Genomic DNA, 15,625 nt, shown 5'->3' on the forward strand with positions numbered 1-15,625 from the left:
ACTCCTTTTCTGATTCTCATAATACAGTGATGGATAGTGACTGTGTATCTTCACAGCCCAAAAAGAATGTATATCTCCATTTTTGTTCATTTTAATTTACTGTCTTATTTAAACAATGTAGTAAAGAAGAATGGACAAATAGAAATGCTCAAAAATGACTTGGAATATAATCATTTTATGCTAACTGTATACGATGGAAATTTAACAAAAATGCCATTTTTGGAGATACACATTTTTCTTTGGGCAGCGGCAATATTCATTTTTAGCACAGTGTAAATCTGGATGGACATTCACAAAATTGAACACTTCAGCATAACAGATAACAGACATAATCAGACCACAAGATAAAACACAGTCCATCCCTGTAGGAACAGGCAGCACAGATTCAGATACATCAGAAACACCACAGAAAGCGAAGAATATTTGGCTGATGGCTTAGAACAAATCAGCAGACTCTTTAAACAACTGCAAGCATTTGCAAACATTTCTTATCAAGAACACACACGCAGAACGAGACCCCATGTTGGTGTAGGTTCAGTGAAAGCCCTCATAGTATTAGTAAAAGCTCATAATGGTGTAAGTGCTCTGTAAGCAGACAGTAAGGTTTTTTAAAAAACTGTACATTCATGAAAAAATATCCTGAAACTTGAAAATAAGCCTTGGCACCCTCATGACTACAGTCTGACCTTGATTCATTCAGGGGACGTTTTAAAACTCATGGCTTTGCTGGTGGCTTCAAATTAACCTGATTGTTCAGGATCTTTAGTTCATATGCCTGCATTAAAGCACGATTCATCATATTTTGTTTTACATGGCAGTGAACATAATTAATTTTGAATATACAGCTCTGGAAAGAATTGAGACCACTTAAGTTTCTGAATCAGTTTCTCTGATTTTGCTATTTATAGGTTTATGTTTGAATAAAATAAACGTTGTTTTATTCTATAAACTACAGACAACATTTCTCACAAATTCCAAGTAATTATATTTATTTAGAGCATCTATTTGCAGAAAATAAGAAATGGCTGAAATAACAAAATAGATGCAGAGCTTTCAGACCCCAAATAAGGCAAAGAAAACATGTTCATATTCATAACGTTTTAAGAGTTCATAAATAAATATTTGCTGGTTTTAAATCACAGTTTTCATGCATCTTGGTATGTTCTCCTCCACCAGTCTTACACACTGCTTTTGGATAACTTTATGCGAAACCAGCTTGGTCTGATGGCTTGTGATCATCCATCTTCTTCTTCATTATATCTCAGAGTTTTTCAGTTTGGTAAAATCAAAGAAACACATAATTTTTAAAGTAGTCTCTTATTTGTTTCCAAAACTGTATATATGTATTTTAGACATTTTATTTAATGTAATTTTGGAGCATTTCTATGAGAAATAGAAGTGAAACCCTTCAAAACATTCATAGGCAGAGATAAAAAAAATTAACCCATTATCAAATAGTACAAAAACCATTAGCTAGATGAGGGACTCTCCCTGATACCTCCCTGGATAAATGTTGCATTGGTATGTTGTGGTGTGATGGCTTTAATACATTTAATATGATTCTATACGACAGTTTTTGTATACATCGTGTTTCCACTTCATGATTGGGACATACATTAAATACTCCAAAATACATTTCATAAATTCCCTTTACATTCAATATTTTTGTCCAAATTTTGGAGACACTTTATAAAACGGTAATATTATACCGTACATTAAAGCCTATGGCTGTATTTTGTACGAACACCATTCTGAAACGGTTTGAGCAGATAATTAACAACTAAGCTCATAAATACTAAAATGATTTAAACAAGTATTTAAACAGTAGTTGATACAGTACATAATAATTTAATATACTCAAGAGGTCTCAAGTCAGTAGTTCTCTTTTGCTTCTTGAATGAACCAAAAATCAACCAGAGGGTCCATGTTGAAAATCCTGGACAGGTTTTGGCCTTAATCACTTAATCACACCTGGCTCAGTATTTAAATTATTTAACAGTGAACATGCAGCTCAAGCAAGCAACTTTGGCAACAAATAATTGTTAAATAATAACCTTGAAACACAAAATGCTAGAGCTCTGATGATTGTTGTTTAATTCACACATTTGTACTAACAAAGCACTGAATGGTCGGTCATGCAGAAAACTGAAGAATCAGGTTTATGCAGGAGTGACATTTTTTTTTAACTATCATTAAATTCTGCTATTCTTCTGTAATTTGCAATAAACGTAGCAGTACAGTATATATACATATATTTACTGATGAAATCTCAAAAGACTGAGTGTATTTAAAGTATGAATGTGTAGGTTCTTTAAAGTGACAATATTTTTTGTTGTAGTAGTCTTTGTAGAAACTATTTAGCATTAATTTAAAAAATAAAAATAAAATCTATTTTTTTTAATCATACCAGCAAAATCAATCCCTGTCAAAAGCAAGCTGTGTTTTTCCTTCCATGTTGGTGGCTTAAGCCTAGTAACAACAGCTGCTCACTTCTGCAAGGAGGAACAGATAGACTATCTGGCATTTTAGGAGAAACTGGAGCAGCGACCTGTTCTGAGCTTGTGAATAAACTGCAGAATAAACCAGACAGCCTTCCACTTTATCACTGTATGCAGACAAAATGCAGACAAAACAGAGGTACAAACACAAAAAAAAGGACAATATATGTTCACAAATGTGCACAAACGATTCGCTCACAATAAATAATTAGCAGCTAATAACTTCTAAGCATCTGTCAGTTACCCCAGAGAACTCTGCATGAAAGCAACGTTATTGCCCAGCGAGAATGAAGAAGAGCCTGCAGTAATTGCTTAGTGGTGAGATTACCATATCCGCGTTATCATTTACCACATAAATAAAAAACACAACACAATAGAAGTGATCCCTTTATAATCCCAATATAAATAATAAACTGGTGAAAGTGGAACCAATTTTCTTTTTTTTTTACATTACCTGTAATACAAATTCTCTGAGATCAAAAGGCACAACACTTGTCTCCTGCAGACAAAATGTTTAAATGCTGATTAATAGCAACTGCAATAAGAGTTGAGCACAGTCTTGCTGGTAATAACTGATAACTGATATGAAATAAGGCACTTTTTGGGGGGTTGCTAGGTACAATATGAACTCAAGTATATCCTGTTTACACCTGGTCACTTCATCATCTGTCTTGAGTATCTGCACTATATCTGCACAGTAAATTTTCTAGTCTTGAACAAACACTAATAGTGGTAAATTAATACTGGTAATATGATTAATAATAAATATAACACTTTTACTTTAAGGTCATTTACCAATACTAATTGTGGATAATGCCAAACAGCATACAACTGCAAGTATAAGTACACCATTGGTGCATTTAAAACAAACTCTAATCTGATCGATCAAACCACTTCAGGAGGTTGTCTGAGAAGCACTTGAGCTCTGTGTGTTTGTGTTTGATAACCAAACATCTGTCCAGAACAACAGAAACACAATAAGTGCATTCACATGTGTTATATTGCCACAAGTGTTTGGTGATATAAGGCTTGATGGAGCTGCTTGGCCATAGAAACCCATCCCATGAAGCTCTCTAAGCTCTACTGTTCTTAAGCTAATCTGAATTCTTCATGACGTTTGTCATTTTACGTTAACAGAGAGTTTCTTTCATTCACAGTCTGTTTCATTTAGTTATAATATCAATGACAGTTGGCTGTGGCATATTTAGTAAGGAGGAAATTTCACGACTAGACTTGCTGCACAGGTGCTGCAACCTATCACGGTGCCACACTGGAATTCACTGAGCTTCTGAAAACGACCCACTCTTTCTCTAATGTTTGTAAAATCAGTCTGCATATCCAGGTGCTTGGTTTTATCTTGGTTTAACCTGTGGCCATAGAAGTGATTGGAACCCAGGTTCAATGATTTGCATGGGTAAGCAAATACTCGTGGTAGTGCTGGGCGATTTTGACAATTCATTAGATTAATTCGAATTACAGTTTTAATGCGATTTTCAAAATGGAGTAATTTTACGCGATTTTACATACAGACCCTTGATCTTTTTAATCTTAAATATCCGAGAACCCTAGTCATTCCTAAAGTGTTTCTCCACCTTACCCTTGTTACCGGCGTCTCTCGCAGTGAGACTCAGTGAGTCGACTCAACCCAAAGCCTCTGAACACCAAACATATTTAAATATTTTTACAGGTAAACCTAGTTTTTAACCATTTCTTTGTCATCTGTAGTTTTTTTTTTATTTTTAGTACCAGATCAGGAGAATCTCTCGCTATCTTTAAGAAACTTCTGAAGGCAGAGCTCTTCAAAGAGCACTTACTCTCCTAACACCTCTAACACACTAACTACTTCTAACCCCATTTCCTTCTTCCCCTCCTTCACTTCTCTATCCCATTATTTCCCTTTGACCTCCTTTAGGCCCTATCTAAAGATATTTTTACCTTTAACTTCTATTACTTTTGTACTTCACTATTGTAAGTCGATTTGGACAAAAGCGTCTGCCAAATGTAATGTAATGTAATGTAATGTAGTAAGAAGGGAAAAAATCTATTTTAATCGAAAATCAGATTTTTTGTAAAAAAAAAAAAAAATTATAATAAATCTAAGATTATTTTTTAGGCCATAATCGCCCAGCACTCGTGGCAATACAGTGTATTTCATCCCACACAGCAATCAAGTTTTAGTCTGATTAACCAAAAATGCATTTTACCATTTGTAAATGCAGGTTGTCAAAATCTTATCAGGATACAATCCAGATAATAGTCGCATGAAGTGTCCAGGTGTAAATAGCGTCTGTGATTCAGAAGATTCATAGGTTAGTAACTGCTGACTACTAACTTTTTTAGGAGGAGTTTATCTTTCAGTACATTGGACGTCAAACTACACGTGAGTGTTCATACTGGTTTGAGTCACATGTGTACTCGAAAAAATACTCCCTGATATTGCAATGTGTGGCACAGACAGATAAGGGTGTTACATTTTGTGACCAAGATAGGACGGCTTCAGGGGCAAACAGAGCATTACTGGCCGAGTTATGGTGTACCAAGTGGGGTTGTGCAGTGGTTAACTGCATTCCCTAACCAGAAATAAAGCAATGAAGGCTAGCATTGCATGCAAACATGACAGCGAGTCAAGTACCTCTCAAGCTTATCATGCATTCACAGAGTTTAGTAGGCTGAGCACAGCACACTGAGGACATTGCATGAAGAACTTCAGGCTGGCTTTACTCTTTCAGCCTCATCATAACAGTCTTGAAACAACGTTACATTTGCATTTCTGTCTATGCAATTGTAGCAGATACAACTTCAAATTTATGAGACCATCCAGTGCTTTGAAGCAAAGAAACTTAATTTACATTATTGTAAAGTATGTTATTCTCTGGGCACATCCCAATTGCATACTAATTATTAACACTAAATATTGTTTTTGAGTATGCTGTATTTAGTATGTATGTAGTATAGTGTAATAACCTATCAAACCTGCTCTATTAAGATTAGTATGAAGTATATACCTTATAGTATATTAGTGTTTAGCACGCAATTGGGACGCAGTCTGTTTCTAAGACCTTAAATAGAAGCATTCATTTCCAAGTTCAAAGTTGAGTTGGCACACAAAGTGCAATGCTGTGAACACATTCACAATTAAGCTGCTGTTTAATGAAAAACACTACGAATTTCCTTCGAAAATCCCAAATCCATTTTTCTTCAATATTGCTCTGCAGTGTTTTTGGCTGTTGTGTTTTCCTCACTGCAGTGTTTTAGCTTCAAAGGACGGTAATTAGCAACCACGCTTACAAATGCCAGGTCAGTTCGGGCTGCTAAAAAGAGTCAAGTGTTCGCATGCTAGCATGCTGAGCTCACTCAGCTCTCACAAGTCCTGTCAACGAGAGCCGAGTGCATGTCCGAAATGTCAGAGTCTATTAGAATGAGATTCATCTTACGCATCCCGCTGCCCTTTTTAAAATAGAACTTATATGTTTAAATATCATTAAATAAATAACTTCAGTCACGCCTGTGCACTTCCACTAGGGGCAAGAGGACTCTCATCGTTCTCGATGGCCTGCTTCTTCGCGGTGTCCAAAACTGTCTCTTTCTGAGTTTCCTTCTGTCCTTCCAGTGAGCAGTTGGACACTGCGTTGGCAACCTGGCAGAATTTCCTCAGCAGGATCTCCCTCAGGAGCAGGTAAACCCAAGGGTCCAGAATTTGATTGAGAGAGGCCAGGCGTATGGCTGTCAGGAAGAAGTTACAGTCCATTTGCAGACCGGGTGGTTGAGAAGCAGATAACTGTTTGCACTGATGGGAAGATGTATGGGTGGAGATCATCTTCAACATTAGAATCTGAAAACAGAGAAGATGTGACGTGTGAGTGAATAATTTGCAGAAGACAAGACTACAGCTGTGATACATGCCTATCACCTTTCAGGGGGTGATGGGGCAGTGGTGGCTCAGCAGTTAGAGCACTCACAGGCAAGCTCTCAGTGTTGGGTTCTTGAGTAAGGTATTATCCTTACTGCTCTCTGGGCACTGTGGCAATGGCTGCCCACCACTTAGGGCACATGTGTTCACTGGTGTGTGCCTATGTGTGTGTGTGTGTGTGTGTTCACAACACAGCATGTGGTTAAAAGCATTTGGCTATAAAGCATATAGTTGCCTTGCAGAGCTGTAAATCAAATTTTATTGTAATTGCGATATGAGTTTTCATAATCAACACATTGTAACACTGAGAACAACAACAAGCTCAAACTGCATTGCCTGTGTACAGCACCAGAATAAGCACTTTTCACACTGCACACTGTGCTCATGTGACATAACTAGGCTGGAGGCAGAGCAAGGTAAAGCAAGTGAAAACATACACACCAAACTACTTCTTTCCATGGCTAAAAATAAAGCAGCCAACCTTAAAAATATATAGATATTACTAAATTAGGATCCTTATTTATTGTGTTTTACACTGGTAAAAGGATACCAAACAGCATTATTTCTCAAACCTGTTTTTTATTATTATATGTCATAATAATAATAGTAATGATAATTATAAGAATTTGCCATTCAAAGGTAATTAATTTGAATGAGATTAACAAAAATACTGCCTTTCCTGTTAATAAATTACTGCCGTTTTTTACTCTGTCTTTTCACAGTCCCAAAAGTAATTGGAGAAACATAATTTAAAATATAAGGAAATTTTGCATTTGCACTTAATAACGGCCTGAAGTCCAAATGCTCAGTTTCCTCGCTTGTGATAATTTGTCAGGCGTTTACTAGAGACTCCTTCCTATGCTGATTGTTTGTGGGTCCTTCTGGCTTTAGCTTTGTCCTGAGCAAGTAAAAAGCTGATTAATTAGGGTTAGATCAGCTGACTGACGCAGCCATATAAGAACATTCTATTTCTTTGTTTCAACAAACCCTTGGGTTGCATTTTGGGTTTTCCTTTATACTGTACTGTAAAGCATCATCATACAACCTTTGCATTCTTTGGTTAAATATCAGCTTATCGTATGGCTAAATTTTGGCCCTGATTTCTGTGTGTATCAGCAGAAAGCTTAATTCACCAGACCAGGCTACGTTTTAACACTGATTAACTGTCCAGTTTTGGTGAGGCTGTACCCACTGCAGCCTCAGATTTCTGTTCAGAATTAGAACCTAATGTGGTCTTCTGCTGCAGCCCATTCACTTAATGTGAGGCTGTTGTACTGGGTGTTCTCAGATGCTTTTCTGTTGACCACAATTGTCCATAGTGGTCATCCCAGTCATCATAGCTCCCATACTACCATCAGCCCCCCCTCCCCATTCTGATGGATGACAGAAACACATCCATAAAGCTTCTCTGTACACTCTCTGTCTCAGCACAGCTCCCATAATTTGTTCAAATGAACGTAGCACATGCCTCCTCTGATGCTTTTAAACCTTGCTGCTGCTTCAAAGCATGAGCTACTGATGACGCAGTACTTCACCTACCCACATAATGGGTCTCTTAGTGAAAGGAACAAAGGAAGCTGTCCTTCCTTACTTCCTACTGTTACGAGGGAGACGGAGGGATGGACGTAAGTGCAATATATACTTTATTAAACAAACAAGATAAAATAAAACAATAAACAAAACGCGGGTAACGCAAAAAACATACAAAAAAAACAAGGCTAGGATAAATATAAACTGAGAAACATTGACTAAGAAACTAAGACTAGGATACAAACGGACTGCAGGGATACAAAGATACGAAGGATATAGCATACAAAAAATACAAAATACAAAAGACTCGACACTGAACATTCAAACAGAGGGGCTTAAATACATGAGGAGAGTGAGAAACACCTGGGCTTGGATGACGAGGGGGCGGGGTTACAGACAAGACACAGGTGAGAACACTAATAGCTAGGGCAGGGCTGGGGCGGAGCTAGGGTGGAGACAGGTACAAAAACAACAACACAAGCACATGGGTGGGAAACATGACAGGTAAACAGAGGGGCAGGAGCACAAGAGACAAAATAAGGCAGAAACAGAAGACAGACATGGGCTAAGGTGTAACACCTACAACGGTACTTATAATAATTAGCCATCTAAAAAAAAGTTTCAAGTGAATTATCTGGATTATCACATGATTATACCCTTGAAACCTGTCAAGTGTATATTAGGAAGCAATTGAACCATCAAGTTCTTGAAGTGGATGTACTGGAAGCTTAAACAATCAATACAAGAAATCAGTGAAGACTTGGGTCCTGCTTGCAATATAAAGTTAGACAGTTAGCTAGTCCATCTTGTCTGATTTCACAGATCAGCTACTGCAGCTACTAAAAATGGTTGAAAAAGGTAATTCTTGGTATGTCTTGAGGAGTTCATAAGGGGCGACCTACTCGACTATTTTAGTTTAGTTTAGTTTAGTGTGGTTTTAACATTATTGCTAATTAGTGTAGCCAATACACAAGATCACTCATCTATGAGGAACACATGGCACAGTCAGAAACTGAACCTTAACTTTGCATAGTTCTAAATATTTAAAATTAAAACTAAGCATCAGTGAATTATGTATATAGATCAAACTTGAACGAGAAATCTGGTGTGAAATGGACTCGTGAATAGCCCACTTCATCAATCTTCAGCTTTCCCAAATACAGAGCTTTTAGCCGATGTTCCCAACAGACTTTCCCACAGAATAAATTTAACAATCTGTTCATCAATCTTACCTATTCGTTTATGCTCATCAGTTCATGCTCATCAGTCAACTTATTGTGACTTAATTTCAAGGCGACAGTGCCTGCAGAACTACCTGAAGGCACTATGAACACCTTTTTTTAATAAACTGTGTGCACTTCCAAAGTTATCAGTGCCTTTAGCTTTTTAATGGTGTAAAAAACAGATATAACAGCTATTTCTTTGCATTGGCAACGCTGTGCCCCCATCACTATCATTGTAAGCTTGTGGAAGCATCAGCTAAAAGCGCTTTATTTCAGGAAGTGGGCTATTCAACAAATGTTCGTACTCGTTATAATGTTTCAAGTCCAATTCACACCGGATTTCTCCTTTAAGCAAAGCAAAAAGTTAAGAAAATTAGGAAATTATAAAGTCTTGCACAAAGAAAAGCCTAGATTTAAATCTTGGTTATGACTGAACCAATTGAAATGCTCCAGTATTATTTCTCATTGGACCATTCAATACATAATTTTGATACAACGTAAGTAAAGGACAACTGTCAGACTGAAATTTTGAAAGATTTAAGAAACTGTAAACTGGATGCATTTATACAAAACATATATACATTTAACACATGATGATTATTTTAAGTACAATGTATTACATTTATAAAACAATTAGAAACTTTGATTCACATAGAAACCCATAGGATTAATATACAGGGTCAAGATATGCTTTTATTTTAGAAGCAAAAGAGAAAATTATATATCAGAATATCCCAGCAAGTAATAGGTGAGGGGGTCTATCTTTTAGGCTGATTCTGGATGTTTGACTTCATGTGTACTGTCATATTAAGTGTTAAATTGAGCAGTAAAGCAGTAAATGGACATCATTTAGGCTTGAAAGGGCCTAGATTGAAAGCAAGTTCTACTTTTATTTAAAGTGTTTATCAGCAGTACTGTTCTGGTCAGCCCACACTCGTGAGGGCAGTACTATATACTGTAGATATAGAATAAAATATACTAGATATAACGCAGCATCCAGCTGTGCTCTGACACCCTTCCCTCGTTTGGATTCGACAGGCACAGACTTCAAAGCTCACAACCACACAGTGGAAGTGAGTAAGACCTAATAACCAATGACTAACAGGCCATTGTTTATTGTTTAGCTTGCATGTAGATCAAGAAAAAAACAGAACAATAGTAATTTTGCAATGTAAACTGTTATTTGCTATGTGTAACCATGAATGTTACTCTTGGTTTTACATTAATTTTATTAAGAATTGGCTTTTGGATTATTCTGTTACACACCACACACAACTGCACTGTTTCCAATTTGTGCATCCCAGGAGGGATTTGTCTCACTGTAGATGACCCTCATTGGTTTACTGTTGCTATGGATATATATCCATGTGTGTGCACTAATCTAACACAACACATGGAGAGGGAGCGAGTAGCTCTCCTTCACTCCACTTGGCTTTGACTGATGGTCCAGAGGGTTATCAATCTGTGCAAGGGGCGCTGATTGGGAGGTTGTTTCAGTGGATAGTGTGCAGGTGTTTGAAGGGGTCCTAGAATGTCAAAATGTATTTTTCTTTTGATTATTTAATTACTTAATCATGCAGCATTTAGTACACATACTGGAAACTGTAACCATCAACCATCACTATTCCCTGTTGAAATCAAAATATAGCTGCAAAATACCAAAAATTCCATTTTAAAACTCCGTAATTGTTTTATAACTCACTAGCAAAAGCTGTTGTTGATATTGAAAAGCAGCTTATCAGCACCCAACTTTGCTACAGGCTCCTGGCTGATTTTTCCTTAGATCAAACTCAACATTCTAAAGCAGAAATCCGTGCTATTGTCACCTAGAAACGACAACTAAAGAAAAGTAGTGGAAAACGAGTGGGGGTAAGGCTAAAAAGCAAACTGGCTACTGCAACTTTTGCAACGCATCTGGTAAGACTTGGAAATCATTTCAGTGTCCAAGGTACTGAATGTTATGTGGCCTTTGTAAATTTGTCATAGCACCATAAACCAACCAACAAAGGAAGAACTCGTTTTTTAAAGTAATCTCTTATAGAAAAATGTGTATTTCTTTTCATGATAAAATAATAGGGTTGTAAAAATGCTTGTTACATCACATCTAAACTGTTTACCTCAAACAAAGTCAGTCACTGCCTAATTAAATTTAAAAGAGAAACTTGTAACCTCTTAAAAAAACATTGTTTGGCATCTTTAAGCATATTCAATTTGAATACAAAAATATTATTGGTTGAAATCTCATATTGGTACATTTTTATAAATAATTAAGCCCTTTCAATGAATGGCCATATATTAACCATCTCTCCTTTTTTGTAGAAATTAGTTTTTCTAAATTAACCCTTGTGTGGTGTTCATATTTTTGTTACTCGTTTACTTTGTTACTTGTATTTAATTCAGCAAAATTAAGCAATTTTACATTAAAATGCTTTACACATGCTTGCTTCACCTAAATTGCAAGCAATATAAACAGCTTACATAGTTAATATTTGCCCTTTACCTTTCTTATGTTACATTTCTTTCAAAAAGTGCTACTCTTTTTTTTATTAGTTTTTTAATAAAATGTAAAAGAAAATGAATTAAACTCAAGATATGAGTAGAAAATGTGTTTAGTTTCAAATTTACAAATGAAGCAATGTTTATCGATTTTCACAAAAAATGAGCCAATGCCAATGGGTTCGAGTTAGAAAAAATATTTTTTTGGTATCATTTGATGAAAAATGAAAACGGGTCCCACAGACCCGAACACCACACAAGGGTTAAAATAGTAAAAAAATATATTTTTCCTGAAAGAAAGTTAATTGGTTGGTAAATACATAGTTATTCATTATTTTAAGGTTTATTTTAAAACCCTTAAAATTACTGAGCTACATGAAAGCAACCTGATGTATAACAGGAGTTTGAAGCGTGTCGGGTACGCTGCTGCCTGAGCTGCAGGTGTGTGAATCACATCAATCATGTGGACAGGACAGCAAACAAGGCTTCAGCTTCACAAGAAGAGTGATGAGTTTTTTTTTACAAGCTCTGCCCCCGTAATGGGATTGGCTACTGACCAGCAGCTAATAACTATTATGAATTACTAGCCAATAAGAGCTCAGGAAACAGGACCACCAGCCAATCCCTCTGAGGTTTGTGAGAATATGGGAACATACAGAGGGATGTAGGGATCAACAGCAGTGAACTAAAACCCAAACAATCTGTGTTTAGTTAAGTTATTGACAGTGATATAATATACAATTAGTATATTATATATTAATGAATCAGACAAACAGGTGTTCACCCTGGATACTGAAGCAAAGGAAAATAGGATTATTAATCTTTGTTCTGCTGGAATTCTTTTTATAAGTGAGTTTCTAGCTGTGATATATTGAGATTCATTTTCTCCAAGAATCATTTGATGCCATATTTCAGGCTTTAAATTTTAGCTACTACAGGTTTTTCACTCTAGAAAAAAGTACTGTGTAAATTCTTTGACTAGTGAATCAGTAAATCGAACCATACTATTACTGAGAAAAAAACAAGCTATGATTCTATGTTAGTTAAAATCTGACCAAATTTGACCAGCTCAGATTTTATTCAAGAGAGGATATGTCTTTCTTCTGGTTTCATGGTTTAGCTAGATGATCTACAAGCATAGCCAACCTGACCAAGCTAGACTAGCATGACCAGACTGGTTAAAATGCAACATACAATATGCAGGTCAAAAGCTGTTTAATCCGCTATCTTTGCACCATATTGTATGTTTTCAATGAAATTTTCAGCATTAAAACATCTTTAACTGGCTACCGGCAAAAATGGTCATGATTTTTCAGCAGGGGATACAGTATATATTTTATTACGTTTACTGTATACTGTATAGAAACATATCTTTATCTGAATTTAATAAAACAGACCAGTACCTAAAAAAGTTGTTTCTTCAAGGGATCTTCAATAAAGTTAACAACCACAGCACCTCAGCAACCACCTGTTGTCAATGAAACAATTTTCTAAATGTGCATCTACCGCTGCAAGGAGGATGCAAAATGGAAGGAAATGTGTGGTAAAGCATCCACCTTGATTTTTAGACTTTTAACTACTCTTGCTCTGTATTCTGTCAGATTAAGATAACATACATGCTGAAGAAAGCATTTTCCCAAGGTGATTAGTTAAATTATTTTGGTCTTTAAATGTATGCTTGCAATTTTTATACTTTGAAAAACTGATCTCAGCTGAAGAATATATAACCTATAAATATGGAACAGCAAAATTACAGACTGTAAAATGTTGCTGCAGGTTGTTCACTCCTGGGGAAAAAGAACTGTATGGAGTTTTAACTTGTAAAATTAGTGGAACATATTTGGTGCTATACAGCTTTGGAAAAAAAATGAAGTGACCACTTCAGTTTCTGAATCAGTTTCTCTGATTTTGCTATGTATAGGTATATGTTTGAGTCAAATGAAAATAGTTGCTTCGGACAACATTTCTCCCAAATTCCAAATAAAAATATTATAATTTAGAGCATTTATTTGCAGGAATGGCTGATGCAGAGCTTTCAGACATCAAATAATGCAAAGAAAACAAGTTCATATTCATAAACTTTCATAAAGTTCAGAAATTCATTTTTGGTGAAATATTCCTGGCCTTTACTCCTGGTGCACAATTCTATTCAAGCAGTTCAGCTTGGTTTGATGGCTTGTGATCATCCATCAATTTGGTAAAATCAAAGAAACCCATCATTTTTAAGTGGTTTCTTATTTTTTTTTCCAGAGCTGTATATAGTCTACATCAAAGATCCTAACTAAAAGTTTGCCTCCATATTAAACTGGTTTTAGAAATAAATCTGCATTGTTGAATGTCATGCTTTAAAAAGTGATCCCTGTAGCCTGTGTGTCTTTGGAACAGATGTAAAGTTACAGCATTACACACCAGTAAAGGAGACCAGCAGGTGAACAGGACGCACATGATCCCCAGCAGCTGGATGACGGTCTCTGTGGTGAGTCTCTCCCACTGTTTGGAGGACTGGGAGGCGCTGGGTTTGGACTTGCAGCGCGTAACCAGTGCGCGTATGGTGACCACGTTGCAGAAGAAAGTGACCAGCAGGGAAAAGGAGCCGAGCGCGGCGAAGGTGATGGCGAAAAACGTGTTTCCCGTTACATCTACGTCCCCGGTGCTTATGAAGCACCACGTGCCCGGCCACTGGAGGGTGTACTTCCCAACTCCGGCGATGGGCAGGAGCGCGAACACCAGCACCATGCACCAGACCGTGACGAGCACCTGCTTGGTCACGTTGGTCTTCATGTTGTTGGAGTACCAGTGTGGAGCTGTGATGGCCAGAGCCCTCTCGATGGCCATGGCGCTGGCCATGAAGAGCGAGCACAGGCCGAACGTGGTCATGCACACCCCGAAGAAAGGGCACAAAGTCCCGGAGGGATCCACGTGGTCCCACACCAGCCCCGCTCTGTACACGGAGATCACGATGGGACTGGTGAGCAGCTGCCCGAAGAGGTCCGTGAGCGCCAGGGAACCGACGCACAGCAGGAACGACTGCTTTCGCTTGTTCTCCTTTTTCCTGTACGCGCTGTAAACCAGTATAATAGCGAGGAAATTGCCCACCATGCCCGTCACCATCATGGTTATGGGGAAGGCGACGGACACGGATCCACAGTTGGCGCTGCTGTTGCCCTTTCCGTCGCGCAAAGGGCTGGAATCGTTCAGCGCAAACATCATGCTGTTGCTGCTGCCGCTGGAAGTGCTGGGGGGCAGATCGTCTTTACACCTGGAGCTCATCCTTTCTCCTGGATCATGGCGCTGGCTGGAGCTGGCAGGACCTCGGCTGCCTGTCTCCGCTCTCCACGCTGCGCCGTTGCGCTTGTTGCGCTTTAGGGCGCAGCGGCGGCGGCAGCGCGCAGCAGAGGCGGGACTCCAGCGTGGACCGAATTCACACCAGCGTGTCCAATAAAATCACAGCTCAAACAGGTTCAAAACAGTGCAACACACCCCGCGGTGAGAGAGAGAGATGACTGGAGAGTTGTAATGAAACTCTCCAGCCAAAAAAAAGTATCCAACAAGTATCAAAACTGCAATAAAAATGTAGAAGAGGGCTGTAGTGAAGCTCTGGTAGCCTAGTAAGAGTCTATAATACATAGACTGAGATCTGCGAGACACTCAGACCAGTGCATACATATATTACTGCATGCCGTCGCTGTCCAATGAAAAACAGCAACTTTATAGGAGAGAGACAAAAGTCAGTGTAAAAAACACACACACACACACAAAACAAGAGTTAATTTCAGGTCATTTTGAGGAATTTCTATTGGTCCATTCATCAAGAAATTTTGACTAAGAATAAGGGGCAGTTTGTGTGTTAATATAAAGTAGTAAACTAAAATGGAGATACTTGTTTTTCATTGTGCAGTGATGTTATATTGTTGCTGTGCACTATTTCAACACAGGTGAAGCAAGACGATGCAAAAAACATACATCTG

At 37.7% G+C, this 15,625-nt stretch overlaps 1 protein-coding gene across 1 annotated transcript; it reads right to left on the reverse strand.

The window, feature by feature from the left end:
- Positions 1 to 2,930: 2,930 nt before the first annotated feature.
- ptger3 (prostaglandin E receptor 3 (subtype EP3)) lies at positions 2,931 to 15,224 on the reverse strand. Its single transcript, XM_007249082.3, has 2 exons — positions 14,067 to 15,224; positions 2,931 to 6,330 (listed from the first exon to the last, which is right to left on the reverse strand). The coding sequence occupies exons 1-2, from the start codon at positions 14,925 to 14,927 to the stop codon at positions 5,998 to 6,000; spliced, it is 1,194 nt and encodes a 397-aa protein (XP_007249144.2). The 5' UTR covers positions 14,928 to 15,224; the 3' UTR covers positions 2,931 to 5,997.
- Between the last annotated feature and the right edge of the window lie 401 nt (positions 15,225 to 15,625).

This window comes from Astyanax mexicanus, chromosome 5, assembly GCF_023375975.1.
Source record: "Astyanax mexicanus isolate ESR-SI-001 chromosome 5, AstMex3_surface, whole genome shotgun sequence".
NCBI lineage: Eukaryota > Metazoa > Chordata > Actinopteri > Characiformes > Acestrorhamphidae > Astyanax > Astyanax mexicanus.